The following is a 26,863-nucleotide window of genomic DNA, read 5'->3' on the forward strand; positions in this document are numbered from 1 at the left end:
AACGAGTTGAGATCTAACTCGACTAATCCACCCCATGCTCATCTTAATCTACGGTTATGTTACCAAGGAAGAAAATGTACGTATTAACCTAAAACTTTTCCGGCTAGAAAGTCACGTGCATGCATCCCAATCGAAACACCATCCATCTTGGCGCGCAAGAACCTCGAAATGCCAAAAGCAATTCGCAAAGCCAGGGTTTTAGATTAGAGTCTAAAACCCCCAAAACCCAAATGGCGCTTTCTGCCCTATCTCTATGAAGCCCTCAGTCTCCCTCCACCCCCCTACCATGGCCCTAGCTTCCGGTCTCCGCTTGTCTTCCTCCATCCTCCGCTACCGCCTCGCCGCCCCGCTCAACCCGACCCGACTCTCCGGTCTCCGCCACAACCTCTCGGAGCTCCGCTTCCTTTCAGCATCATCCTCCCGCCCCAGGACCCGCGTCCGCCCAATTAAAGCGACGCTCCTTGACGAACCCCAAAAGGAGGACCCCCACGAGGGGCAAGATGGGAACGGGAGTGTGCTGGTCAAGGACACAGGCGAGAATAGCGAAAGGATTGTCCGTGTTGAGCTCCACAAGGAGGCCACTGAAGCCTACATGGCCTACGCTATGTCTGTCCTGCTCGGCCGCGCCCTGCCCGATGTTCGTGATGGTTTGAAGCCCGTGCACCGCCGGATTTTGTAAGTGTTGTTTGATTATACATTGTCTGGTTTCTGAGAGAAGTTGTAGGGAAAGGAAATGATTAATAACCCTAGTAATTTTTGGCATCTTAACTAATTATTAGTCAGAGACTCAGATTGATGCTTCATATTCTGCATTTCTCTCAAACTACAGGTATGCAATGCACGAATTGGGGATTGTGTCACGGAAACCGTTCAAGAAATGTGCTAGAGTTGTTGGAGAGGTTATTGATATTCCGAGACCTTTTTGTTTCTTTTATTTGAAGCCCGGTATCTTTACATTTACGCTTAACATATATCGTGACACTTTAATGCAGGTTCTAGGAAAATTCCATCCCCATGGAGACACTGCTGTGTATGATTCGTTGGTGCGAATGGCTCAGGTAAGTGTATTGAATCGTTTGAATATGTTCCGAAACGTTTGAATATGTTCTTTCTTCATTTTGGGTTTCCTTGTGTGCCTGTCTTGTTTTTTTTTTTTTAAATATTTCTTTCTGGATGACATTGTAAGTTTATTGAAAAGTGTAATCACAATATATATTGAGAAACAACTTTGCTCAACGTTTGATGGAAAAGAGGATTTGGAGAATTATAGTGAAGTTGGGGTTGAGGTGTTATTGGGAAAAAAGTCAGATTTTGGTACTCACTTTTGGCTTCTGTGTCATTGAGTTTTGTTCTACGTTATTTTATTATGTAATTGAATGGAAATCAGGCTTGCAATTTGTAGTTTTTTGTTCCGATTATGAGAGAAAGTGTAATGTTTCCTTTGCTGTTCAGGTTATGTTGACGTGTTGTTTTGGTGGATAACCTGTCCAGTATATGTTATTTTGTTTTTTAATAGAGTTTTTTCCCCTGTTGGCCATTTACACTAAATTGGAAGGGTGCGGTGCCTTGTTCAATCTTAATTTCTTCATACAGATGTAGCTCTGTGGGTTATTTTTCCTTCTGCTCTTGGTGGATTTCTTATGAATTTTTTTTTCTTACCAACAAACTCGCACATCTTTGGTATTTATGGCTTGAAAGAAAAATAGATTTTGACGGTAGAATAATCAATTTGGAGAACAGAAGCTCAGCGTCATTGATAACTTTTTGAATGTACAAGAAAGGCTACACCATCCTTTGCTGCATCTTTTGATTTTCTCTCTTTATGTATATTAATTTCTGTATGCTAGTACACTTGGGAATGTCCCCTTAATGTCATTACAATAAAATGCCATTGCTTAAGGAAACCTCGTTTCCGGAAATTCCAGCTTCTGGAGTATACTGATTTTTCTTTTTAGTTTTCTTTTTCTTTGCTGAATTCTGATGTGATCAAACTGTAATTAGCTAAATTAAGCGTTCTGATTTCCTTGAATAATAATTTTCCAGGATTTCTCCTTACGATTCCCACTAATCCAAGGGCATGGGAATTTTGGTTCTATTGATGCTGATCCTGCAGCTGCCATGCGTTACACGGAATGCAGATTGGAAGTATGTCCATATGCTGTAGTTACCTTGAAACCATATTGGTTCTTACTGGCTATTCTTATATTTATGATATTGGAAGGAATATTAAGATCTTTATCATACATGTTAACTTCAGCAATTGGTCAACCTCTCTCTCTCTCTCTCTCTCTCCCACCCCCCCCCCCCCCCCCCCCCCCCCCCCCCTGATTATGCATGTATAAGAATGCTGTGATAATTTTTAAGTGTTTGAAAAGGTAAAAGATCTTGATCCAGAGTGTTTCCGTTGGATTGTGGCAGAGTGTGAACACGTTGCATTTTGCTGGAGTCTGGATACATATCCAAGCAGTCTGTGAACCATTATTCAGAAGCATTTCCTTTTTTTATTTTTGCTTTTTCCATGACCACCTCTCTTGCCACATAGCTGGTTGTCCAAGTAAATGTGTCATCATGAATAGTTTCCATCATCAGTAATACACTTTATTAAAAGTCATTATTCAGGCCCTAAAAAATCTGTTACCAATAACCATTAAAGTTATGACATGATATTGTAGTAGGCATGCAGATATTTAGGGTGCATTACTCGTTCAATCAGTCAGTCCCCTTTCTCCTATAGGCTTTGCATTTGTAAGGAATGTATTCATCTTTAGCAATAATCATTAATATGGTTTATTTTTGCAGGCACTGACAGAAGCAATGCTGTTGGCAGATTTAGATCAAAATACGGTCAGAGCCATTCATTATCTAGTCGAACAGCTAATATACTTGCATCATTAATATGTTTGTGCACAATGTGAATAACGTGATGCAGGTTGATTTTACTCCAAATTTTGATAATTCACAAAAAGAGCCATCAGTTTTACCTGCTCGACTTCCAACTTTATTACTGAATGGTGCTTCTGGGATTGCGGTAATTTTTTTTAAGATTTCATTGTCCTTCATGATCCAAAGCTGCTGCCTCTGTTATGTTCTTGTTCTTCTTCAGTAATTCTATATTCGCATTGGTAAATCTATTTTCAGGTCGGCATGGCAACAAACATTCCTCCGCATAATCTTGGGGAATTGGTAGATGTTCTTAGCGTGTTAATTCACAATCCAGAAGCCACGGTAAGTGGTGAAATTTTCTTTTCTCTTTTCTTTTTCATGTTTATGTTTAGGTATATTACAGTTATTCCTTTGGAAAATAGAAGTTCTGTTGTACTTTAAGTTTTCAATTGGTTCATAGTGCATGTTGATACTTATAAAAATGTGCTGTATCCATCAAATGACTATCACAATGTGTTGTTTGGGAAAAGACTTTCATTGTAAATAACAAAATTGAGTCCGTTAACAAACCCAACTGTAACAGAGCTCGACCTTCTCTTCTTTTATCTCCAGCGACATTATTGTTTCCATCTTTTCCTCACGCACTTCCATTCCACTGACAAGGTTGATGGATATACTTTCATCCTATATCGGTGCAGGAACCCTTGTTCTGTCAAACAAACTTTTAACCTATTCTCCATTCAAAAGTACTTCTTTTGATTTGTAGAAATGCAGCAATTACGAATATAACTATGGGCTATAATGGGCTTTGATATCTTTCGAATTGCTCTTGAAGTTGAGCCATTTATTAGGATGATTTGAAACTATGATATTAAAGCATCTCAATTATTGTGCCATACACATTAATGTTTAAGCATGACTATAGCATTGCTGTCACTTTTCTTCATTGAAGTAAGAGGTTTCATTGGGCATATTCTGAACCCTCGATTTAACTAAAGAGAACTTTTATTTCCACTAATTCTATTTTGTTTTAGTGGTTTCTTTATTCTCCCTTTCATTTTGGCTTTTGAATTTTTGACATTTTGTTTTCCCTGTGGTAGTTGCAAGAATTACTAGAATACATGCCAGGACCCGATTTTCCAACTGGAGGACTGATCATGGGCAACCTTGGGTAAGTGGGAACTGGTTAATAATTTGCAATTAGAAACATGGTCTATTGTAATATGCTCTGATGAAATACGGATAGCATCCTCCTTTTAATAGCTCTTTCCTTGGTTTTTATTAGTTCTTATCATTTTCAACGCTTTCGTTTGAATAGTTTGATGGGAAGTGGGGATATGCCTTATGTTACACACTTGCTCCCATTTTCATGGGGCTATATTGCTATGTTTGTAGTTTGTATACAGACAGTTTTATTACATTTTCTGAATAACATAGAGAAGAATAGTGTACCTACTGTGATTGAAGATATCAAATAAGTTTATGAGAGAAATATAGGAATGCCATGGTCGCATAATTATCCATTTTTCTTAGCTGGCTGCTTCGTTATGCATTCATTAATTTTTGGATATATGCTTATTTGTTGAAGAATCTTAGACGCATATCGAACCGGAAAAGGACGTATTGTTGTAAGAGGGAAAACTGATGTTGAATTGCTTGATTCTAAAACAAAGAGAAATGCAGTTATTATAAAAGAGGTAACTATCTTGGTCATTTTATAGTTTGCACTAAATATGCAGTCTTAGTTTTCATCAAAGAGTTACTTGTTTTATTGATTGTGCTCTGCGAATAAATCAGATCCCTTACCAAACCAACAAAGCAGCTCTTGTGGAGAAGATAGCGGAACTTGTGGAAAATAAGGTGACATTCTTGCAAGTAGCAAACGATCATTTAAAAAGTGCTGAATTCTTCACTTAAAGTAAAAAGGTCATACATTGTTGTTAACTCTTATCGCCTTTTTATTTCTTTTCTTGTTTGCCCTTTCTTTAATTATTTTTTTCTTTTTCTCCCTTCAGATTTTAGAAGGCATAAGTGATATTAGGGACGAAAGTGATCGTTCTGGAATGCGTGTAGTTATTGAGGTACGAAATTAGTTTTATGCCGTGTGCTACTCTGTGTAGCTTGTAGCTTTTAAATACAAACATGCTTAAGAACTCACATGCTTAGGGAAATTTAGTTTGCAAAATGGTTCTGCAGTTCTTGTCAAATACTAAAAAATTATTCTGCAATTGATAATGATCTGTTCGCATCCTTCTTTTCAGCTCAAGCGAGGATCCGACCCCTCAATTGTTTTAAATAATCTCTACCGCCTCACATCTCTTCAATGCAGTTTTAGTTGTAACATGGTGGGGTGAGTAGTTTCTTTCTCAATAACTATGAATGTAGGTAGAGAGTTAAATTTCTGGCTCTTGGTTCTTGACTGGTGTATAGAATTTTTTTCAGGAACTGTTATTAGCACTCCAAAAATCTCATTCTACACTCCTCACAATGTATTTTTCTTTCGAATAATTGAAAATTTGGAGTGCAAAATGAGATTTTGGAGTGCCAACAACAGTTCCCTTTTTTTGCTTTACAGCTCTAGCAATTTTTTTGAGCTAAAATTGAAACTTGATTTTTTTTTTCTTGAAAGCGATGATTTTTACTCAAATTTTATGACTTTAAGGAACATTGGAACTCCTATTTGTACACTAATTTCATAACAAAAATGAAATTAGTCTATTGTTGTTGGATTAAGTTATTTCAGTCAAAACCTGTAAAACAAATATCTTAAATGCTGTAGTGGTTTAAACACAAAGCCATCACTTCAAGGCCTAGGGCCTTTGGGTTCTCATTGTATTTGTTTCAACGTTGTTGGGACTTGGGATATCTTGGAGGCAAATTTAATGAAAGCTTTTGTAATGTCACAAGGATGGGGTGATAAATGCAACAACCAACTAAATATTTGTCTTTTTGCAAAATGAGAAAGGTTCAATCCATAGTAATGCGTTTTGGCCATTAAGTTTGAGATTGAAGCAGGTTTTGGGAGATAAAATCAGACAAGCACAAGGTAGTTAAATCTGTGAAGTTGTGGAACACTTGTCGACCATGCTTGCATGCATCAGATGGCTGTAATCTGCCATTAGTTCTTCATTATAAAGCAGGAATATCAGCGAAATATTGTCAAATATTTTCGATATGAAAAATAATCAATGCCATATCTTTGGACCTGACATCTTCTATTCTTGTATCATTGGGAAGTTGTTTAGAACCAAACTGGCGAAGTGTCCAATGTAGCCTTTATTGCATTGTCACACAATATATTAATAAACAATTCGATGGGCTGAATTTCTTCCTTCTAAATGATTCTGATGTTCCTGAACTTTGGTTTTCTCCTTATGAAAATTACATTGTATTTTCTTGATTAAACTTTCCAGCGCACATGATTCATCACATTACTTGGATTTTCATTTAGTATTTTTTACTATTCACAGTATTCATAATGGGCAACCTAAGCAGATGGGTCTAAAGGAATTGCTGCAGGTACCTATGTTTGGACTTTATAGTATGCATGCCCAAGCATTGTTCCATTTTCTCACTCATTCATATAATATTAATTATATATTATCATAGAAAATAGAATGCTTAAACAAAAGTTTTCTTCAAAATTTCTCTTTGAAAACCTGACTGTTGGTTTGGTTTATTGTGGTAAATTCTTTTAAGAAAATGTTGATTCCTTTTTCTCCTTAAGAATTCATTAATGCTAATTGGGTGATGTTGTTCTTTAAAATAGGGGCGTATGTTGCTTCATTAATGGATACTTGATAGTTGAATTTATTTCGGTTTCATGGTTTTACACTGAGGGCATGCTTACTTAACGGAAATGGAAAAATGAACCAATAGGAGAGCTTAAAAATAGAAAAGTAAGGAAGGGGAATCAGATCAACCAGTCCTTCCTAGTTGATCTAATTCCTTATGTTTAGGTATTTGATTATGGATTTTAAGGAAAGGTTTGCACTTTTCTGATTCCTTGCGTGTAAGTACATGTAAGGGAAATTAAGGAGTGAAAATGATCCCCTTAACCATATTTTAGTAAACACTGGTAACTCAATAATCAAAGTGATTCAAATTCCTATTCCTTATATGTAAACTCCATACACATTGTAATTGAATCCAATACATAGTAGGTGGGCTGGTCCCTCGACAAATTATACTTACATTAACAGCAAACATTCTCAAAATTCAGAAATATTTCACTTGTATGGGTTGGGTAGTTCAGATTCTTGAGGCTGCTGGTTGTTCAAGTTATTCGCCATTTAGTTCCCGTGCTCCTATTATAAGTCTAGTCAGCACAGCAGTCATTGGGAAGTCTAGTCTGATTTGAATCATTTGATAGATAATGATTTTGCAAATATTTTATGTAACTGCTTGGATAGATTTTCTTAACTCAAACCTATCCTGTTACTGTTTTTCATTTACCTTTATTCATTTTTTGGTTCTAAAGCATGCAACTAATGGTTGATATTTGGTTCATCAATCCGAATTTGGCTCATCACTCCTAAGTATTGATGATTAATCTATTTTCAATCATTGTCTTATAGAGAGTATCATATTCTAGCATTAAGATATTGGTACTTGTCCTGATGCAAGGTTCTCAATTTCTTAAATGTTAAGGCTGTGCTTAATATTACTTTGTTTATTAAATGTTGACAGGCATTCTTAGACTTCAGATGCTCTGTTGTTGAGAGACGTGCTAAGTTCAAACTTTCACAAGCACAGGACAGAAGACATATTGTTGAGGTACACTACTCTTTTTCCTAATTCTAATGAATTTTATTCTTAAGTTGTAATGATTATAATGGGATTTTTGGACATCCATGTATGTGGTTGGATGTGTGCTTTAAACCACAAGTGAGAACTTGGAGAAGACTTCATTCATATTATTCTAGCTTGTCTTTATGCACTTGTGTGTCATCGTTCATATGTATGTTCTTGTTGACATAGGGCATTGTTGTGGGCCTTGATAATTTGGATGCGGTAATTCGTATACTAAGGGAAGCTTCAAGCAATGCAATTGCATCAGCTGGTTTAAGGACTGGTAAGTTCCCCTATGTTTTTGGGTTTTCTCTTATCTTCAACTGAAGTAGATAAGTCATGCTTGAAAAGAACTGAGACATGATATTCCGTCATTGTCAATGTTTTAAAAGGCTCGCCTCAGGGCGTGCCTAGGCACCCTCTGAGGCTGGGTGAGGGTTGCAGCCTCTGTTTTGAGGGGGTGGGCGTAAGACGTCGCCAGAGCGGCCTAGGTGGTGGAAGGCGAGCTCAGGGTTTTTTTTATTTTTTTATTTTTTTAACTCCCAAACGCAAATTTTGGGTAGGGTTTTAATTGCCTCATACCTCTTCCTTGCACTATCGTCTCTTTGCCTTTATATTTTTATTTTTATTTTTTATATAATGGATGTGTGTGTTGTCTGCTTGCATTGTTATGTGTGTGCTCATTGTGATACATATAATATAATATATGTATATATATGTGTGTGCTTAGGGTGATTATTGATTCATAATCTTCTTCTTCTTTTATTTTTATTTTTATTTTTATTTTGTATTTTTTATTTTTTTTAATATAATATATGTGTACGCTGTGTATATAATATATTAAAAAATTTAGGTCGCCTCACGCCTCATGCCTCACGCCTAGGCCGGGCTATCCCTCGTATGCCTCGCCCAAACCTTACGCTTTTAATACAACTCTGTTTTTTGGATATATAATTTTTGCGGTGTTCATGTTTTCTTCCTTATGTGGTGAGACTTACCTTTGCTAAGATGATAATTTTTTGGCACTTACTTGGGGTTTAGTGCAACAAAAGTTATGGACCAATTTAACCAGTCATAACCTTTCAGTGAGCTTTTATTTTTGTCTAACTTGGTTTTTAGGGGTAAGGTTTCATTTTGTGCCTCACTTAGCAAGACATTTTCTGAAATAGGCTAAAATTCCAATTCAGTAACAGTTAATCTAATCATGTTTTTCAATTTTTTTATTTCACGTTTCCTTGATGTCTGGGGTTTGGCATTTATTTTCTTTGATATTTGGAGTTCTATCATCTCTGGGATGTGAACTTTTTAATCCGTATTTGGTCCATAACCTTATATGTTCTTTCATTTTTCTCAAATGGATATCTTAGCTTAATCAACAGTGGGTAAAATCTGCTTCCCAAGCTGAAGCCACAAAATCCTGAGTCTCAGTCCATTGCCAATTGATTTTGGGTTGGATGCGCTAGTTTTAAAAGTGCCCAATAATTCATGAAGCCATATATGTGTCTAACTACAATATATGTCAACTTACACCCTAGCTGGTTTCCAAATTTCCTTATTCCCACTAACGGTGAATATTTTTTTCAGTTTGTTTTCATATCATTTACTTAATTGTGATGGCTGTTTTTCAGCAGTAGGCGTGGTTACAGGCACTAATATTTTCTTGTATTCTCTTATACAGAGTTCAATCTTTCTGAGAAACAAGCTGAAGCCATATTAGATATTAGCCTAAGAAGAATTACCCAGCTTGAGGTGCATAACAGTTGTGCCATTCAAATGCATTTTTTGATTGCTTAATGAGGGGCATTGCTCCTTAATTTCGTATCCTGTTCTTCATATATTGTGCAGAGGAAAAAGTTTGTAAATGAAAGTGAATCGTTAAAGGAGCAAATTTCAAAATTAGAACAACTATTGTCAAGCAAGAAATCCATGTTACAGGTAAAAATATAATTCCATTTATTGCGTGTATTGAAAAGGTTTATCTGCATTTACTTATTTTCCAGTCACATGGTACTAGGATGTTATTGATTTTCCTCTTATTTGCTAACCTCCCGTGCCCTACCTCTGCCTAATTAGGCTAAGGTTATGGCCCAGTTGGACTCATCTTGTCCCCATTATTATGAAACATTCTGCACTGAAAAAAAAGAAACATTTATGAAAGATTTATGGTTCAGATTGAATTACAATGCTTTTTTCTTTCTTTCTTTCTTTCTTTCAATTAGTTGATTGAACAAGAAGCAAACGAGTTAAAAAGCAAGTTTTCCAGTCCGAGGCGTTCTGTGCTAGAGGACAGTGATGGTGGCCACGTTGATGACATAGATGTTATTCCTAATGAAGAAATGCTTTTGGTACATGCTAATATCATCTTTTTCATGGAATTTATAGTTTGGCCATTTGTTTCTTTCTTTAAGTTTTCTTTGCATATAATTTTCAGGCCTTCAGTGAAAAGGGCTATGTTAAGCGGATGAAACCTAACACTTTCAATCTTCAAAATAGAGGAACCATTGGTAAATCTGTTGGGAAATTGAGGGTAAATGATGCAATGTCAGACTTTATTGTTTGTCGCGCACATGATCATGTTCTATACTTTAGGTACTTCTCTCCCTAACTTTGTCTAATGATTTGAAGGATTAACATTTGGAACTCTCTATATGTACTCGAGGACTTATAAAGTGGTATATTTAGTATCATAATGTGGTGCAGTCTGCCGCTTTTCATGTTGATGTTGAAAAAATAATACTTCCTTTGCTAAAGGGGTGTTTGGAGAAGTAAAATTAGATCCAATAGTTTTGTCCTTATCATTACCAATGTTATATATCACAACGGTTAGTTCACATCATTCAACATGATGAGACACTAAGGCCCTATATCCTTTTTGTTGTTCCAACTGGAATTTTCTTCACCGCCACCATGTAGGAGCTTAGGAATCATGAATACTTTGCCAAATCACGTGCATGATTTTTCTTCATTACCACAATGCCACCGCATAGGAACTTAAGTATCATGCACACCAAACATACTTAAATTGCATACTGATCTCATTCCCTGGATTATTCATAATTGATGGTACAAAGTATCGGTTAACCACTGGCTCACAGCCCACACTGTTGTGATTTGGCTCGTCAAAATAAGGCCAAACAGGTTTATGCTTCCAATTGGTGTTGGGAAAGGATAAAAAGGAATATGCACAGGTTTTTCCCCATAAGAAGTGGGAAATACGTTTTCTTTGTAATCCATATCTTTCCGGCCAAGGAATGGGAAACCTTTCTCTTGTTACATGAATCCAATTCTCATTTCATCCAGCAAAAGCCATCGTTTTCTCAACAATGTCTTTGTCCAATCAGGTTAGGATTAGGAAATAAGTTACTTTTCCCTATTCTAAAAGGATTTAGGAATCCTATACTCGTAAGGCTTGTAACCATCCGTCTATGTACTCTAAATAGGCTTGTTGGGAGTTGTTTATTCACATGAACATTAGAGAGAATACAAGGGCAGAGAGATCTAAAGCAAGGTTATGGGGCTTAGCATAAGGTTTTCACTAAGTTCTTGTAACTGAGTTGTCATTCTCCATAGTGCAAGTGATTTCTCAAGAGAGATCGGAGTATGCAAAGTTCGCCGAGCCGTGCTAAATTCTTTTTGTTTGCGTGTTGCGTGTCTACCTTATGGTTCATATATTCGCATAGCATCATCTTATAAGTTTGCATAACACCGGAGACTATTGATAAACAAGATCATCTAAGAGGGATTAAAATCTACACACACAAGATATTGCATAAAACATGTCAATCATGTAACAGATTATTAATCACAACCTACAGCTTTCCAGTTAACATTGAAGGCTAGAACTGAGAAAGCTGATTGTATACAGATTTTGAGACATGCATACGTCTTTTAGCTTGGGTTCTATCGCTTTTAATATGCTCATTTTTGCTATGTCTAGTCTCCTTATTATTTCCCTCTAACCAAATTTTTATTGTCTGGCACTTCATATCACAATACTCTATATTTGTGTTAGTTCCCCATCTGGTTTGATTTTAAGTATGGATTAGTTCCTTGTATGGTTATATCAGGGGCATCATGACATTCCCCTATGCATCTAATTGTTCACCGTCGTCATATAGGATGTCAGAAGTTAAAAAACAGTCATGATTTTCAAAGGTTTCCAACTTGTTCTGTATGCATTTACTAATTATAGCCTACTTTATGCCGAACCCCAGCAAATATCAAGTTGTTGAAAATATATTGATAAATCATCAATGGACAATCAATAATGTAGATTTGACATTCTGTAATGTTAATTGCTTTTACTCGTGTTTGTAAGGGTGTCACTTGGCTGAAATCTTTTCTTTATAGATAGTTGTATTTGATTTGGGAGCTCCTAATCCTAAAAGACTGCAAACCTAGTTCTTGGAGTCATGCCCTATGGCCTGCCCATTGAAAGTTATCAAAGAATTTGCTGTTGTACTTTTATTATGAGTGAACTTTCTATCTGGTTCCAGAATTAGAATTGTGATACATTTTTGGTGATGGATGACTTACAAAAGTTATTTGCAGTGATAAAGGAACAGTTTACTCTGGTCGTGCGTATAAAATTCCTGAATGCACCCGCACAGCTGCTGGGACGCCATTGGTTCACGTAATTTACCTTTTACCTTTGGCTTTTACTAATCAATCCCTCTTTTCTAGACATTCATTTAAAAGGTACTTATGATTATCATTGTTTTTACACTGGAGCCAGATCTTAGCACTGTCAGATGGTGAAAGGATTACTTCTGTTATTCCTGTGAGTGAATTTGCTGGAGATCAGTTTCTACTTATGCTTACAGTGAATGGATACATCAAGAAGGTCTCTTTGAGTTCTTTTTCGTCAATCAGGTCAACAGGAATCATAGCAATCCAATTGGTTCGTTCTCTTTTTTCTGCTTTTGACTTGATTGCTGGTCATCCATAAAGTTTTCTTTTGGCTCACAGCTCATCATTTCTGTGACAGGTTCCTGGTGATGAACTAAAATGGGTTCGTTGCTGCACAAACAATGACCTTGTAGCAATGGCTTCTCAGAATGGAATGGTCATCTTAAGTTCCTCTGGTATTGTAAGTATACATCAATTTCCTTCTCGTTCATACATTCATTTGCAGTTCAAACCTATATAACTTACTTTTACTTTTACAACTACTACTAAAACTGTTAATACTATTTTATAATTACTAGTAGTACTACAACTATTTTTTTTTTCCGTCTCTATGAGGCAGCAATGTAGTTATTCGTGACCATTGAAAGAAGATCATTTCTTTTTTTATTTAAGTCCAGGACTTATTTCTGATCATTGTTTGCATGAAACATGATTGCCACATTGCAACAGCAAAAATCGGAGCTTGCAAAACTGCTAATTTATATTTTACTTTGATGCAAAACTGCTACTTATATAAGGTGGTTGTAGGCCTGATTTTTGGTTGGATCGGATAAGAAATACATGTTTCCAATTCCAATCTTATTGGAATTGGAATTTCGGAATTTCATAGACTCTTGCCGAATCCGGTATTTTTCTGAATCATATTATTTTGGAATTTCAAAACTTATGGGAGTTGTATGACTTCATCTATACCAAGATTAAAAAAAAAAAAAAAATATCATCTTAATGGCTCTCTCCACATAATATTAAATTTTATAGTTCTCAAATTCTCATTTTTTGTATTAATATATTCAAGGGAGTTGTAATTGAAAAAATAGTTACATATTTGAGTACGTTGTATTACAAATCCAAAGTCAATTATGTACATGATTAAGTGTATGCAATAGATGCAAGTTTCAGATTTTCGGTATTTCGGTTTTGGGTATGAATCGGACAAAATATTTTGGAATATTTCGGCTCAGAATTGGTAAGAATCGGATATTCCTATCCAAGTTGCACCCCTAGGTGGTCGAGTAAGGGTAGAAACAATATGGTTAATTTACACTACATTAAAATAAGTTTGGATATGATAGGTAATCTTAAGTAAGATTCATCATATCATATAATCTTTTAGAAAGAAAGATACAGGATATGAGGATATACATGTGGTTCCCAATAGAGTTCTAAAAAAATGTTACCCTTGATTGATTTTGTTTTCTTGTTCACATATCAATATTGTTATATCAACTCCTGTAGTTTGTTTGTATGTACAGAAAGCAATGATACAAATGACCGCAGAAGTGGAGTTCAATTTTGAAATTTTATGTCCTTAACAAAATTGTATATACTTTGAAAGTGAGAAAATACTTTAAAATTGTTGACCAAAAAAGAAAGTACCTAAATGATTTCAGGATTTCAATGCTAGGATTGTGTGAACAGTTTCTAGAAGACTTATGTGAGTCATACTTATGCTACTTCTGGATATCCTGGTAAAAAAACTGGCTAAAAGTTGTTTCATGTGAGTCATGCTTATGCTACTTTCAAGAGATTCAAGTAAACCAATTTCCCTATGATTTTTTGTTTTTTTTGTAGATGCATCTGCATTGTGATTACCTTTGATCAATGTCATCCATATGTTATGTCAAAGAGCTTTATAGTTTATAGCAGTTGAATTTGGAGTTTGGTTGTTTTATCAGTGTTTTAATTACTAGATAGCCTTCATGGATAGCTTTATATCTTTCTTTTTTTCGTTATACCGAATGACAAGTGATGCCAAGGGCTGTGCCTTTACTGTTGCTTAGTTCAAATAGAGGTTGGGGAAGTTGTAAGAGTTTTTATCTGGGGAATTTCTCGTCATGTCTAATGTGAACACTCTTGAAGGGAAGATCAATGATTTATCCGTTTGTTTATCTCCCTTGTTCTTTCGTATTTATATTTTTTTTTTCCTGGGGTCATCTTGTATCTCCCTTGTACTTTTGTACCCTTTTATGTTTAAGTGTAGTGTCCAGCATCTTGCAAGTCCCAAATCATTGGAACTAGTACAGGGGTAGTACTATCTGTGCTCCAATCCGTGGTCATTCAATAGAAAAATTCATCACAAAATTTATCTAATAATTGATGTAAAAATCCCTGAAGGATATCTTTACTTACCATTTTGCATCTTTTCATGTTCTGTCCCAGATTCGAGCACAAGGGAGAAACACTAGGGGTGCAGTGGCCATGAGACTTAGAGAGGGAGATAAGATGGCTAGTGTGGACATTATACCAGCAGCCATGTGGAAAGACTTGGAGAGGGTGTCTGAAGCTCCCCAAGACACGTAATTTCTTTAGCAATAAAAATGAGTTGTTTCTAGCTTGTCATTAACTAATTGTTGATCAGCTTGATACTTGACTTTAGGGGTGCTGGGTTAGCTTGACTGACCAAAACCTAGTAATAAAATGTGCTTTTTCCTGGATGTTTGGGTTACTTACCCAATCTGAGTGGCTTCTCATTTATTATGGAAAGGGAGAGAATGTTGACAGTTTTGGGCAATCTGTAGTTAGAAAGTGGAAGTGATGGATGAGTGGAATTGAAGGCAAGTTAGATTAAGAAATAAAATAAACCTAATGCAGGGTAGGCATTGCTTGGCAAAAAATCGGAGGTAGTCATTCGACATGAGTCGGTTATTTGAAATAATTATTCTCTAGAGGCAGTGCAACCAGAATTATCTGATATGTTAATGTTATGTTTTGTGTTAATTTTTCCACAGTACTAGAAGTCTGAAGGGCCCGTGGTTGTTATTTGTGTCCGAGAGTGGATTTGGAAAGCGTGTTCCCTTGAGCAGGTTTCACTCCTCCCGGTTGAATAGGGTTGGTCTGATAGGGTACAAGGTATGCATATGATCATATAAAATCCTTTGTTGAAAAAGCTTTGTTATCTGTTGTTTGTCTTCGGCTTTTGGGCTCATTCCTTCTTCGCTGCTCTTTATTAGTTTGCCTTAGAGGATCGCTTGGCAGCAGTTTTTGTGGTCGGGTTCTCTGTGGCAGGTGATGTTTGTAAATTACTTTGTAGTCTATTTTCTGATGGCTACGAGTGTTCTCTTGAGCTGTTTTTAACTTAAATTTAAATTAACAGAAGATGGAGAAAGCGATGAACAAGTGGTTCTAGTAAGCCAAAGCGGCACAGTCAACAGAATTAAGGTGCGGGATATTTCAATACAGTCCCGCTATGCGAGGTAAACTTCAACTTCGGTATTTTCTTTCCTTATATTCTGAAATTTAGATTTAAATACCAGTATGATGGAACAATAGGATTTGCATGTGTTAAAATGTCAAACCCTTGTTCTCTCTTATTGTGGCCGTGGTTGAAATTGTGCCAGTTCACATATTTTATATCGATATACACGTTTTCAGGGGAGTTATTTTAATGCGGCTTGATCATGCTGGAAAGATTCAGTCTGCTTCGTTAATGTCAGCAACGGACGAGGAGCCTGAGGAGGTAGAAGTTGAAGCTGCCGTACATGGCTAACTGCTAACCTTAACAAGTGAATAGCTCAATTGGAGGATCAACTTGTAGCGCCAACCCTTTTTTTTGTTTTGGCCGGTGTTTTGGCGCTCATCAATCGTTTTGTTCTGGCCGGTTTTTGCGGCGCTAATCAATCGTTGTGTTCCGGCTGGTTTTTGTGGCGCTGTTCAATCGTTTTGTGTTGGCCGGTGTTTTGGCTCTAATATGTATGTACAGCAGTACAGGTAAGCTAAGCAACAAACTTGGTGACCGGTTTCTGGTGGGAAGGGTGACCAATTAGTAGCGCTAAACCCTAAACAAAGTTTCTCCACAGTTGTGATGTCCCCTAAATTGCAATAGTTATGTTTAATGGATATCGATATCGGTCGTCTGGTAAGGGTGTCCTTGCTTAACCTACCCTTTTAACTATTTTCAGATTTCAAATTTTACCCTAGTGGTAAAGGACAATATTACCCTAGGGTAATATGATTAACAAAGACATGGATTTAAGAAAACCAAGCCCACCTTGGAGAATAGAAATACTACGTGTGGCCCTAAAGTTAGAGAGCTATTTACATGGAACGCTTTCATTTTTATTATTGCGCCCTCGTCGAATACTGCATTAACATCAGGCTTCTCTTCCTAAAATTTTGAAATCTTACACGTGCATGAAACTCCACTAGACCTTCATCAAACTTCAGGGATTTATAGCTCCTTTAAAAACCTTTAAAATTTCAATTGGATGCAACCCCTTTAGTCTCTTGGATTATTGAATTGTGATGGATGAAATCATTAGAAATCTTAAGGCAAGATTTCCTAATGCCTAGGAAACAAACACTAAAATCTCTTTGAATCCATTAAAATTTCATCTTTCAGAATACTTAAAATCCAATCATAATTGAATATGTATAGGGTTTGTTTGGATGTGATTTTAAAATAACTGAAAGTGCCTTTAGAGAAAATATTTTTAAGTTTCAAAAGCATTTTAAGTGTTCTTTCAGGATTTACTTGCATTTTTACTAGGGATTGATTCTAAAAATATTTTCACTAAAAGCACTTTCAGTTATTTTAAAAGCACATCCAAACGAGTCCGTAGAGTTTTATGAATTACTTTGAAATTCAGAATAAATACACTTTGATTTTTGTAGAATTTTATAAACCCCTTAAAATCTTGTTTGAATACTTGTGGACTTCCATAAATTCATTTAAATCTTCATTAAATACATATGAATTTGTAAAGTCTTTTAAATCTTTTAAACTTCCAACTGAATGCATGTCCCTTAGTCATTTAGTCAACGTTATTGAAATATAACCAAGGGTATTTAGACATTTTCAATGCTTTTATTTCTATCATTCATGTCTTTTGTATCGTTGTTTCTAATTTAAAATCCTAAATTTAAAATCTTTATATTATATCTAATTTCCTTATATTTTTAGTCATTTCTCATTTTTAAATGCATTCCTATCTACATATTTATTTTTAATTCTCACACATTCGTTTTAATTTTCAACTTTAAATGTATTTAAAAAAATCGATGACTAAAAATTAACGAGCGTGTGAATATCATTATCCTCTTTCAATCCCATTCCTACGGAGGGTTAGCACATACTATCACAGTGAAGCAGACGAGGAGGCAGAGGCAAACTCGAAAGAAAGAAAGGAAGGTCGAAAAATGGCGATAACACTCAACAGTGGATTCAAGATGCCAGTAGTGGGGCTGGGTGTTTGGCGCATGGAAGGAAAAGCAATCAGAGACCTCGTTTTCAATGCCCTCAACCTTGGCTATCGCCATTTCGATTGCGCTGGTATCGATCATCCCATATCTCTCTCATTCATTTTCTTTTTTGTTCATATGGGTTTGATTTCTTTCCTTTCATTTCATAATTTGTGATCTGGGTTCGTTCAAAATGCTCTAATTACACCATGTCAAGAGGGTTCCTTAGATTATTGGTACTTAGGTTTCGATATGAAATTATGAATTATATTGTGATGTAGCTCAATTAATTTGTGATTTGGGTTTTAGTTGCATCAACCACTTCTGGTAGAGTAAAAGCATTGTGTGTGCTTGATGTAGTCCCGACTCACTTCCGGCCTTTGGCATCACACTAAACCAAAGGTGTATTGGAATCACTCCGATAGGGAAATTAGAAAAATTCCGGCATCACAATGCCCTTCAGCCTCATGCTGAAGGTTCCTTGGAATCACTCCAAGGTTGTTGTGCCTCGCACACAAGTAAGAAACCAGAATTTCCAGAATTTCTGTCACCAACACTAATCTTAAAAGCTTACAAAGTAGCCCTTTTGATAGGCTAGTTGGCATATGAAATTGGAAAAATCCATATTAATATACGTAGGAATTCTAAAGACTAACTTATGGCACATAATTATTAATATTGTAACATAGAGAGACCCAAATGTAAAGAACTTGCGGACTGAACTGCATTGATTACAAAAGAAAGTAAAGAGACTAATTTATTGAATTTTTAACTTGGCTCCTCCATCAGTGCGCGTGTGTGTGATGACTGATGATAAACATGCATGATGCATGTATTCGAAGTTCACCAAATTTAAGAAGATTGCATAGTAAAATTGAAGCTATTAGGCTTATAGTGCTTATTAGCATTCTCCCTGGGGTGGTTGCCAGTTACCAATTTGTGTCTGAACTGTATTTGTATTTGGCCTCTTCACTGTGATTTGCCCCTACTGAGCACAAGAAGTCATGAAACAGTTTATTGTTCAGGTTTTGGGTTTGGCTTTTCTTGTGCTTGCTAAAACGTTTGAATCTAGGTTCTACTCATTTTTTCCCTATATGGGCGGTAAATATTTGTAGCTTGGAGCACAACTTACCTTTGCGGTTGTAATATACATTGACGAGTTAATGCTGATTTCAGCTGATTACAAGAATGAACCAGAAGTTGGGGAGGCACTTGCAGAAGCACTTTCGACTGGGCTTGTTAAGCGAGAGGATCTCTTCATCACCACCAAGGCTAGTTTACTTTTCAATCAAGATTTCTTTTTCTGCTCCAGTTCACTAGTTCATATTCTTCATTGTCCAGACTTTAAGCATTTATTTTTCTCCCTGTTTCTTCATCCTTAATGCAGCTTTGGAATTCAGATCATGGACATGTGGTAGAGGCCTGTAAAGATAGTCTGAAGAAACTTCGGTTGGATTATCTAGATCTGTACCTTGTTCACTTTCCTGTTGCCACCAAGCATACCGGTATTTATTCTTGCTTTTCTCATGCTTTATGCAAAAATTCTCTGTATTATGTATATGTACTCCACTATTTTTGAAATCTTGTTGACAATAATAGTGCGTGATTGAAAACTGTGGATAACTAAAAAGGGAAAACAGTTTACATGCTACCAACTGATGTCTGTACAGCTTGGATGGTCAAGGACATAATTGATAAGTGGAAAGAAAATTCAGGGTATAACCTTTCCTGAGTTATCTAAGTTACCTAGCCAAACTCACTGCAGACTAAAAGAGTTCAGTAAGAAACAGAAAGCAATACTATTACAATTCACTAATCCAAACCAAACCAGGGTTTAAGGAATAATTCTAAACTCAATGACTTGCTGAGGGCTGAGAGCCAAAGTGAATGTGAGTGATTTGGGAGGGACAGAAAGGACAAACTGATTAGGGTGTGTGAGGAGAGTGAAGAGAGAATCAGACAGTGAGGGGCAAGTGAGGCACAAAAGGTCGTGGAAAGGAGTTGATGAAGGTATTAGGCTTTTCTTTTCTATCGTGTTAAATAGGAATGGAATTGAAGTGGGGGAGAAATGTTAGTGGGTGCTCATTCTATTATATTGGGGAAATGGGCTTTCCATATGTTGGAGAACCAATTCAAGAATCAAGAGTACCAGACACGACCTTAGTTTCTTTTTCATGCATGCTGGCTTACAAATGACTTACTATTTCAAAAAACTCTATTGAGTTAAAATGGCGGCTTGATGATTAAGATAAAAAAATATATGTTCATTCCCATCTTGAATTAGCATATGAACTGTTTTCTTTTAGTTTTCAAATTTCTTCATCCTTAAATTGATTATTGAATTCATCTGTCTATTAATTAACATACGTGCAGGAGTTGGTACGACTGGCAGTGCTTTGGATGAGGATGGGGTGCTAGAAATAGACACAACTGTATCTTTGGAAACTACCTGGCATGCTATGGAAGAGCTGGTCTCTATGGGTTTAGTTCGTAGCATTGGAATTAGGTGATCTTAAAAGCTTAGCTCATTCAACGACTACATGAATCAAAATTAATGATATTGTGTCTTTAGAGTAGCTATCCCTATTATTCCTTATGCATTATTATTGTTTTAGCTATATAACTTAGGAAAATGTAAGTGAATTTGCTGAAGAAAATTGAAACCTTGTGTGTGTGCACGTTAAAATGGTAATAAATTTTTACAATTACAGCTTCAGTGGAGATTATATAGTCGAGTTCAGGTAGAGGTTAACTATTGTGTCTTATTGCTTGTTGCTGCATGTTACAAACTTACACATGATGTGCAGTTAGAGAAAGATTATAAGTTATGTCGCAATATCACTAGGTTTATGTCAATAAACCGGCATTCTCTGAGTTCTGGCCCTGTTAGCAACTTTCTTTATCTCCTTGATCAGCTTATTGCAATGTGCACTGGCCCTAGTGGAAGATTCCTATTTTTATATTCTGGTTTTTAAATTTCATTCATTTGTCAATTCTTTTGTTTATGAATTGTGCTCTGATGAAACAATTAATTGCAGTAACTATGATATCTTTCTAACGAGAGATTGCTTAGTTTATTCCAAAGTGAAGCCGGCCGTGAATCAGATTGAGACTCACCCATACTTCCAGCGTGAATCTCTTGTCAAATTCTGTCAGAAGCATGGCATCTGTGTCACTGCCCACACTCCTCTTGGAGGTGCTGCCGCCAACATCGAATTGTTTGGTTCAGTTTCATGTCTGGATGATCCAGTTATCAAGGTAAGCTTGCTTTTTTTCTTTTTAATCACTTGAATTACTAGGTTTATTTTCAAATTACTAGGAAAATAAATTAATTTTCTTTGCTAACAGTAAGATTTGTTTCCTCTCAATCACATTCCTCTTTTGTCAGAATCTGGCTGAGAAATACAAAAAGACTGTCGCCCAAGTTGTTCTAAGGTGGGGCATCCAACGCAACACGGTTGTCATCCCGAAGACATCAAAACTTGAGAGAATGAAAGAGAATATCCAAGTTTTCGACTTTGAGCTTACAAAAGAGGACATGGACCTGATTGGGAAGGTAGACAAGAAACACCGGACAAATCAACCTGCCAAGTTTTGGGGCGTTGATCTGTATGCATAGATTTGTCGATAACTCAATCCGTGAGAGCAAATGCCTTGTGTTGGCAAAGAATAACAGAGTACTGGAGCCATGTTTCTTTCTCCGAGTTGTAAACTTCAAGCTGGATCATTCTTGAAGGTTCAGTAGACGAGTTAGATAAAACTCCACAAACTCCATTTATCTATCGAATGAACCTACTCTTTATAATGTCATTGTTTTCCCTTGCGTGTCCTCTGTTTGCATTTCGTATTTCGATTTTAAATTTGCAGCTCTACTTTCGTCTTGAAATAGACGAAGAAATTGTGACATGGTAAAGAATTCTCTGGTTAGGACTTGGGAGTTATCAACTTAAGCTGTTGGAAAGATTTAACATTTCTTGCTATACTAAGTATTCCCTCTTGTTTCTGTAATATTTCTCATTCCTGAACACAAAAGTTGGACGGAAAGAGATGTCGCCGCCACCGATGTTTTAACTCGGCGGCTTAATGAATTGAACCATTTTTTCCATTCCATTTTCTTCCACTTTCTCCCCAACCAAACAGGCCATAGATAAAAAAAAATAACATCACAGCCATATCACCTAATGAATCACTAACCCGAGAAGAAGATTGCACGATCAAACTCTAAACGCTTCGAAGACGTCCAGGTATATTCAACTTTAGATCACGGGCAAAAAGATTGAGAAATTCTTGCATTCAAACTCTCATTTACAAAACTGTTTACCACATTTTGCCAAAAGTAAAAATAATTAAAACAAATCCCATGGTTAAACCTATAAACTTTATCACAAACAAAGAATGATTAAGGTAAACAAAGAATGAACAATGAGGCAAAAAATAAGCTGATCATAAAAGTATCTACGTAATGATCAAACTTACTGGTCGGGAACCAAGTGGACACGTACAGATGATGTCAGTTTCTGGCAGCGCGATGGCTCCATCAAACGCGAATGAGGTTACGTAAAACAGGATACTTGGCAGGTTAGGTAACTTAGGTTTTATGTTTCAGCTTCCTCAAAGACATTTTTCGAAGTTGAGGTTTCCCTACTCTCTTCACTATCCTTGTGTTTGTCGCTCACTTCTGTTGGCCCCAGTTTTGCTTCAAGATCCTCTGGGGGTTTGCTGCTGCTTTCACTAGGAGTTACTTTTGCTTCAAAATTCTTTGAGTCTTTGCTGCTCGCTTCCTTTGGCCCTACTTTTGCTTCAATATCCTTCGGGGATTCGTTGTTCACTTCCTTTGGCCCACGTTTTACTTCAATATCCTTCAGGGATTCATTGTCCACATCCTTTGTCCTGGTTTTTGGTTCGTGATCCTCTGGTGGTGTGCTGTCCACTTCCTTTGGCGCAAGTTTTTTTTCAACATCCTTCGGGGATTTTCTGCTCAGTTCCTTTGACCCAAGCTTTGCTTCAGGATTCTCTGGGGGTTTGCTGCTCACTTCCTTTGACCCTTGGCTTGTTTCACAGTCCTCTCGGGGTTGGCTGCTCACTTCATTTGTCCCAATTTTTGCTTCATGATCCTCTGGGGGTTTGCCGTCCACTTCCTTTGGCGCTAGTTTTTTTTCAACATTCTCAGGGGATTTTCTGCTCGGTTCCTTTGTCCTAAGCTTTGCTTCAGGATCCTCTGAGGTTTTTCTGCTCACTTCCTTTGACCCTTGATTTGTTTCAAGATCCTCTCGTGGTTGGCTGCTCACTTCATTTGGCCTGAGATTTGCCTCAGGATCCTTGGAGGTTTTGCTGCTCGTTTCTTTTGAACCTAGTTTAGTTTCACGATCCTCTGGGGGTTTGCGGCTTACTTCCTTTGGCCCTAGTTTTGTTTCAACAGCCTCTGGGGTTCTTTTGTTCACTTCCTGCGGCTGAAGTTTTGCTTCAAGATCCTCGGTGGGTTTGCTGGTCACTTCCGTTGGCCCTAATTTTGCTTCAACATCCTCTGGATGTTTGCCGTTCAATTCTGCTGGTCCTGGTTTTGCTTCAACATCCTCTGGGTGCGTGCTGCTCACTTCCATTGGACCAAGTTTCTCTTCAATACCCTTGACTGCAGATGTTAACGATCTCACATCTCGAGCATCTGCTAATTGACTGGATGAAGATGCCTGCCATGTAAACATGAAATGTGATCATCTTAATTAGCATATCATTGTTTTTAATTTCCATTAAAATTTATGTCCAACAAAAATGCAACATACGAAGAAACTCACCTTTTCTACTTGCTCCACCCGTTTCTTTAGATCCTCCGCAGATGCTTCCTTGTGGATAGTTTGAAGAATGAAAAGCAAGTGAGAATGGAGATCATCCAAACGATGTTGCTCAACTTTACAGTGTGGTACAGGAGATTGACAACCCACTGCATAGAAAGGACAACTAACAAGCTTCATTGGACAGACAGTAATACAATGTCTGTCCATCTCGCGTCTCATGATGGTACTGGAGCAGTTTTGTTCACATGGAATTATCTTGAACGGGCAAATTGAATCATGTTTCTCCATGTGACTTGCACAAAATACAATAGTACAACCTTCATTTGTGCAAGTCATAGACCTAAAACTGCAGCTTGAAGCATGCTCGGCAAGCGCTTCTGAAGAGTTAAACTTCATGTTGCAGTGATGTTCATTCTTGAAGTCGACATTCTTAAGCAGAGTCTGTGCTATTGCTTCTCTTTTATCAATCAACCAAAACCCGTTTATTTCCATCTCTTGAACGAAATCATCTATGTTATCTTCTCTTTTTTCACTTAGCAGCCATCCTGTAACCCGACTAAACAGATTTCTCTTGGAACTTGCAAAGTCATCAACAAAATCAGAAATGATGTCATACGGATGATCAGAGACTTGTGCATCAGTCCCACCCTCCAAGATAACAGACTCCGCTACAAAATTTTCGCTTCTCTGAGTAATGTACTCCACCATTTCCTTTCTGAGATCAGCAGCCACTGAACCAGCAGTCCTGAAGATATCACCAGATGTGTTGTCAACACAAGCTGTAGCTAATCCAGGGATGAACACTTGAGCTATCTTGTAAACTAATTCTGTGTCGTAAAGATCACAATGAAACGAAGGACCTCCATCCTTCCCGTCTTCAATCTTTTCCGGTTTGAGTTCCACATTACTTGCAGGTAGATCATCAATGGTTGACAATTCCTACAAACAATTTCATCCTTTAATACACCAAATTAACCAGTAAGTTCTATTTTCCAACAGAATGTTCAACGAACGATTTTGAAATCAAATTCTTCATCCTCAAATTCAAAACAAAAAACCAAATCCTTTGATTTTTCACATACAAGTAAATTATATTACTCTTGACATTATATTCTCCTAAACGCGTTCAAAGATCAACATCTGTTATTCATAAAGCTTATCTACTCTTTACAATTCATATCAATTACGATCATGATTTCCATTTTCCAGGTAGTGATAGTAAAAAGAATGAAAAACCTGCTGCCTGCTGGGTGCTGGCCAATTGAAATATCTCAAATTCCTTCTAGACATATATAGCAAAACTTACTGATTGCAAACAATCTAGGAACTTCAACGAAAAGCTTTCGATACTGTTCATTTTAACGAAAAACTACATTTTTACACTAAAAAGTCAATCTTGATATCATTCACTTTACCTTTTATTTTGTCCTTATCGTAAAACTCAAAGTTTTCAACCATTTCCTTAGTTTTCCTAACAATTTAAGACTAGTTTTGTAAAGAAAGGCATGATTTGTATTACCTGCATCATTTTTGCATGAAGGAGTTGGAGATGTGCTCAAAAATCTTCTTCTTCTTCAAAGGGTGCCTCCTTCACTTGTGTGTGGATCCATCATTATGCAATGCCCAATGCCAACGCCGATACCCAGAACGAAAATTCAATAGAATTCAACAAACAAAAGTAATCATTCGGAAGGGACGGGAAGGGAGGGTTTGCTACAGATGGGGAAGGGAAAGGTAAGTTTCCATGGATGACATTGATGGTTCCACGTAAAAAAATGAATAAGTAAACTATTTTCTTCTTGTCTGGTTTGGGAATTCCGACGAGGATGGAGGAGAAAGTATTTATCTTTGACTTTTGAAAACAAAGGAAAGAATCACATGTCATTTTTTGGAATAGGATCCTCTTCTGGGCAAATGCTCGGGATCCTCATGACCAACAAACACGCACTGTTATATTTTGATCCAACGGCTACAATTATTATAATTTTTAGAGGGATCTTCTGTTTGTAGCAGGTAGATCAAAATTCAACGGCCCATGTTGGTTGGTCATGAGGATCCTGAGCATTTGCTCAGGAGAGGATCCTATTTCCATCTTTTTATTGATAAAATCACAAAGTCACCACAGTACCAACAATTAAGTAAGGGTAACGTTATTGAAGATAAAATTTGCAAACTAAATGATTTATTACTAATATAGATGAGCACATTTATCAACAATAATCCAATCATCCAACTTCCATGTCATTTTGTTTACAAATTTAGTCTTTTTAGCATTGCATGTTAAGTAATAATCCAATCATCAACTCTCATGTCATTTAGTTTATAAAATTTAGTCTCTCTAGCATTACCCAATTAAGAAAGGGTAATCGGGAAACCAAATTTTTAAGCTAAATTTTGTAAACCAAATGATGTAGATGTTGATGATCAGATTATTAAATGTTAATTAACGTGCTTATTTTTTATTGGTAACATATTCAAAGAGTTAAAAAATGGAGATCAACCATCAACAATTAAATGTGGTTTACAAAATGCAATTTTAAAAAATATCATGCATCAGCTTTTGGAACATACACTTTGGTAGAAATTTGATGAATTGGTCTGCTAGATTATTGTTGGAACGAGTTTGTTTGACTTCATAACTTTAGCCTTCTGAATCTCATGTGTATTGAAAAACTTTAAATATATGTGTTTAGTCTTTATAGCCTTCGATGAATTATTCCTTCATTTGAGCAATACACGATACATTATTTTCATGAACGATAGTTGGAGTGTTTCCTTTTGAAGATAGACCACATGAGTTTCAAATGTTATGGATCATTGATCTTAACAAGGAAGTATTTTTGGGTGATTGGAAGATGTAACAACTAGAGTTTGTTTTGTTAAGTGCCATGATATTGCAGTATTTTCATAAGTGAACACATCTCCAGTTTGTGAGCGGGCTTTATGCGTATTAGAGAAGAAACTAGTATTAGTTCGCAAGATAGCTCAAGTGTTTGCTTCAAGGGAAGCATCGTTCACTTCTAAGCATGGCGTCGATCCAATTGGTCAATGATTTTTTATCAAAAACACATTGTTCTGCTCAATCACAAGGAGTACTGATATCAGCTGACTGTACTATGTAAACCCACGCTCTTTATATTGCTACTGCGGAAGCAAATTAGTGGTTGTCAAGTACTGAATGTTTTTTTGGCGCTTATGCTTTAGTGACATTTTCTTCATAAAGTTTCATTTGGGAGCTGATTCTGAAAATTACAGAATTATACTCAACGACTAACTTAAAATCCTAGGTTCACAAGTGTGTCCAGTCATAA

At 36.6% G+C, this 26,863-nt stretch overlaps 3 protein-coding genes across 4 annotated transcripts; 2 read left to right on the forward strand and 1 right to left on the reverse strand.

Moving 5' to 3' along the window:
• The first annotated feature begins 76 nt into the window (after positions 1-76).
• On the forward strand, positions 77-16,442 carry LOC137733984 (DNA gyrase subunit A, chloroplastic/mitochondrial-like). Its single transcript, XM_068473210.2, has 27 exons — positions 77-675; positions 830-899; positions 993-1,058; positions 2,044-2,145; positions 2,800-2,844; positions 2,930-3,028; positions 3,139-3,225; positions 3,984-4,054; positions 4,472-4,580; positions 4,681-4,743; positions 4,899-4,964; positions 5,145-5,233; positions 6,354-6,402; positions 7,573-7,659; positions 7,864-7,957; positions 9,353-9,423; positions 9,520-9,609; positions 9,894-10,019; positions 10,106-10,263; positions 12,226-12,307; positions 12,410-12,574; positions 12,662-12,763; positions 14,743-14,879; positions 15,312-15,432; positions 15,534-15,588; positions 15,677-15,776; positions 15,955-16,442. The coding sequence occupies exons 1-27, from the start codon at positions 254-256 to the stop codon at positions 16,067-16,069; spliced, it is 2,841 nt and encodes a 946-aa protein (XP_068329311.2). The 5' UTR covers positions 77-253; the 3' UTR covers positions 16,070-16,442.
• Positions 16,443-17,359: 917 nt separating this feature from the next.
• On the forward strand, positions 17,360-21,586 carry LOC137734746 (NADP-dependent D-sorbitol-6-phosphate dehydrogenase). Its single transcript, XM_068474021.2, has 6 exons — positions 17,360-17,851; positions 18,937-19,031; positions 19,148-19,265; positions 20,134-20,266; positions 20,799-21,018; positions 21,149-21,586. Exons 1-6 carry the CDS (start codon positions 17,719-17,721, stop codon positions 21,377-21,379), a joined length of 930 nt encoding a protein of 309 aa, XP_068330122.2. The 5' UTR covers positions 17,360-17,718; the 3' UTR covers positions 21,380-21,586.
• A 450-nt stretch (positions 21,587-22,036) lies between these two features.
• LOC137735686 (uncharacterized) lies at positions 22,037-25,432 on the reverse strand. 2 transcript variants are annotated; one of them, XM_088697615.1, is made up of 3 exons: positions 25,072-25,432; positions 23,553-24,491; positions 22,037-23,447 (listed from the first exon to the last, which is right to left on the reverse strand). In XM_088697615.1, the coding sequence occupies exons 1-3, from the start codon at positions 25,078-25,080 to the stop codon at positions 22,356-22,358; spliced, it is 2,040 nt and encodes a 679-aa protein (XP_088553741.1). In that variant the 5' UTR covers positions 25,081-25,432; the 3' UTR covers positions 22,037-22,355. The 2 variants fall into 2 exon arrangements, with proteins under 2 accessions (XP_088553741.1, XP_088553742.1); XM_088697616.1 differs by having other exon boundaries at positions 23,553-24,508; positions 25,072-25,242.
• Between the last annotated feature and the right edge of the window lie 1,431 nt (positions 25,433-26,863).

Source organism: Pyrus communis, chromosome 7, assembly GCF_041283825.1.
Source record: "Pyrus communis isolate YQ-2024b chromosome 7, ASM4128382v1, whole genome shotgun sequence".
Lineage (NCBI taxonomy): Eukaryota > Viridiplantae > Streptophyta > Magnoliopsida > Rosales > Rosaceae > Pyrus > Pyrus communis.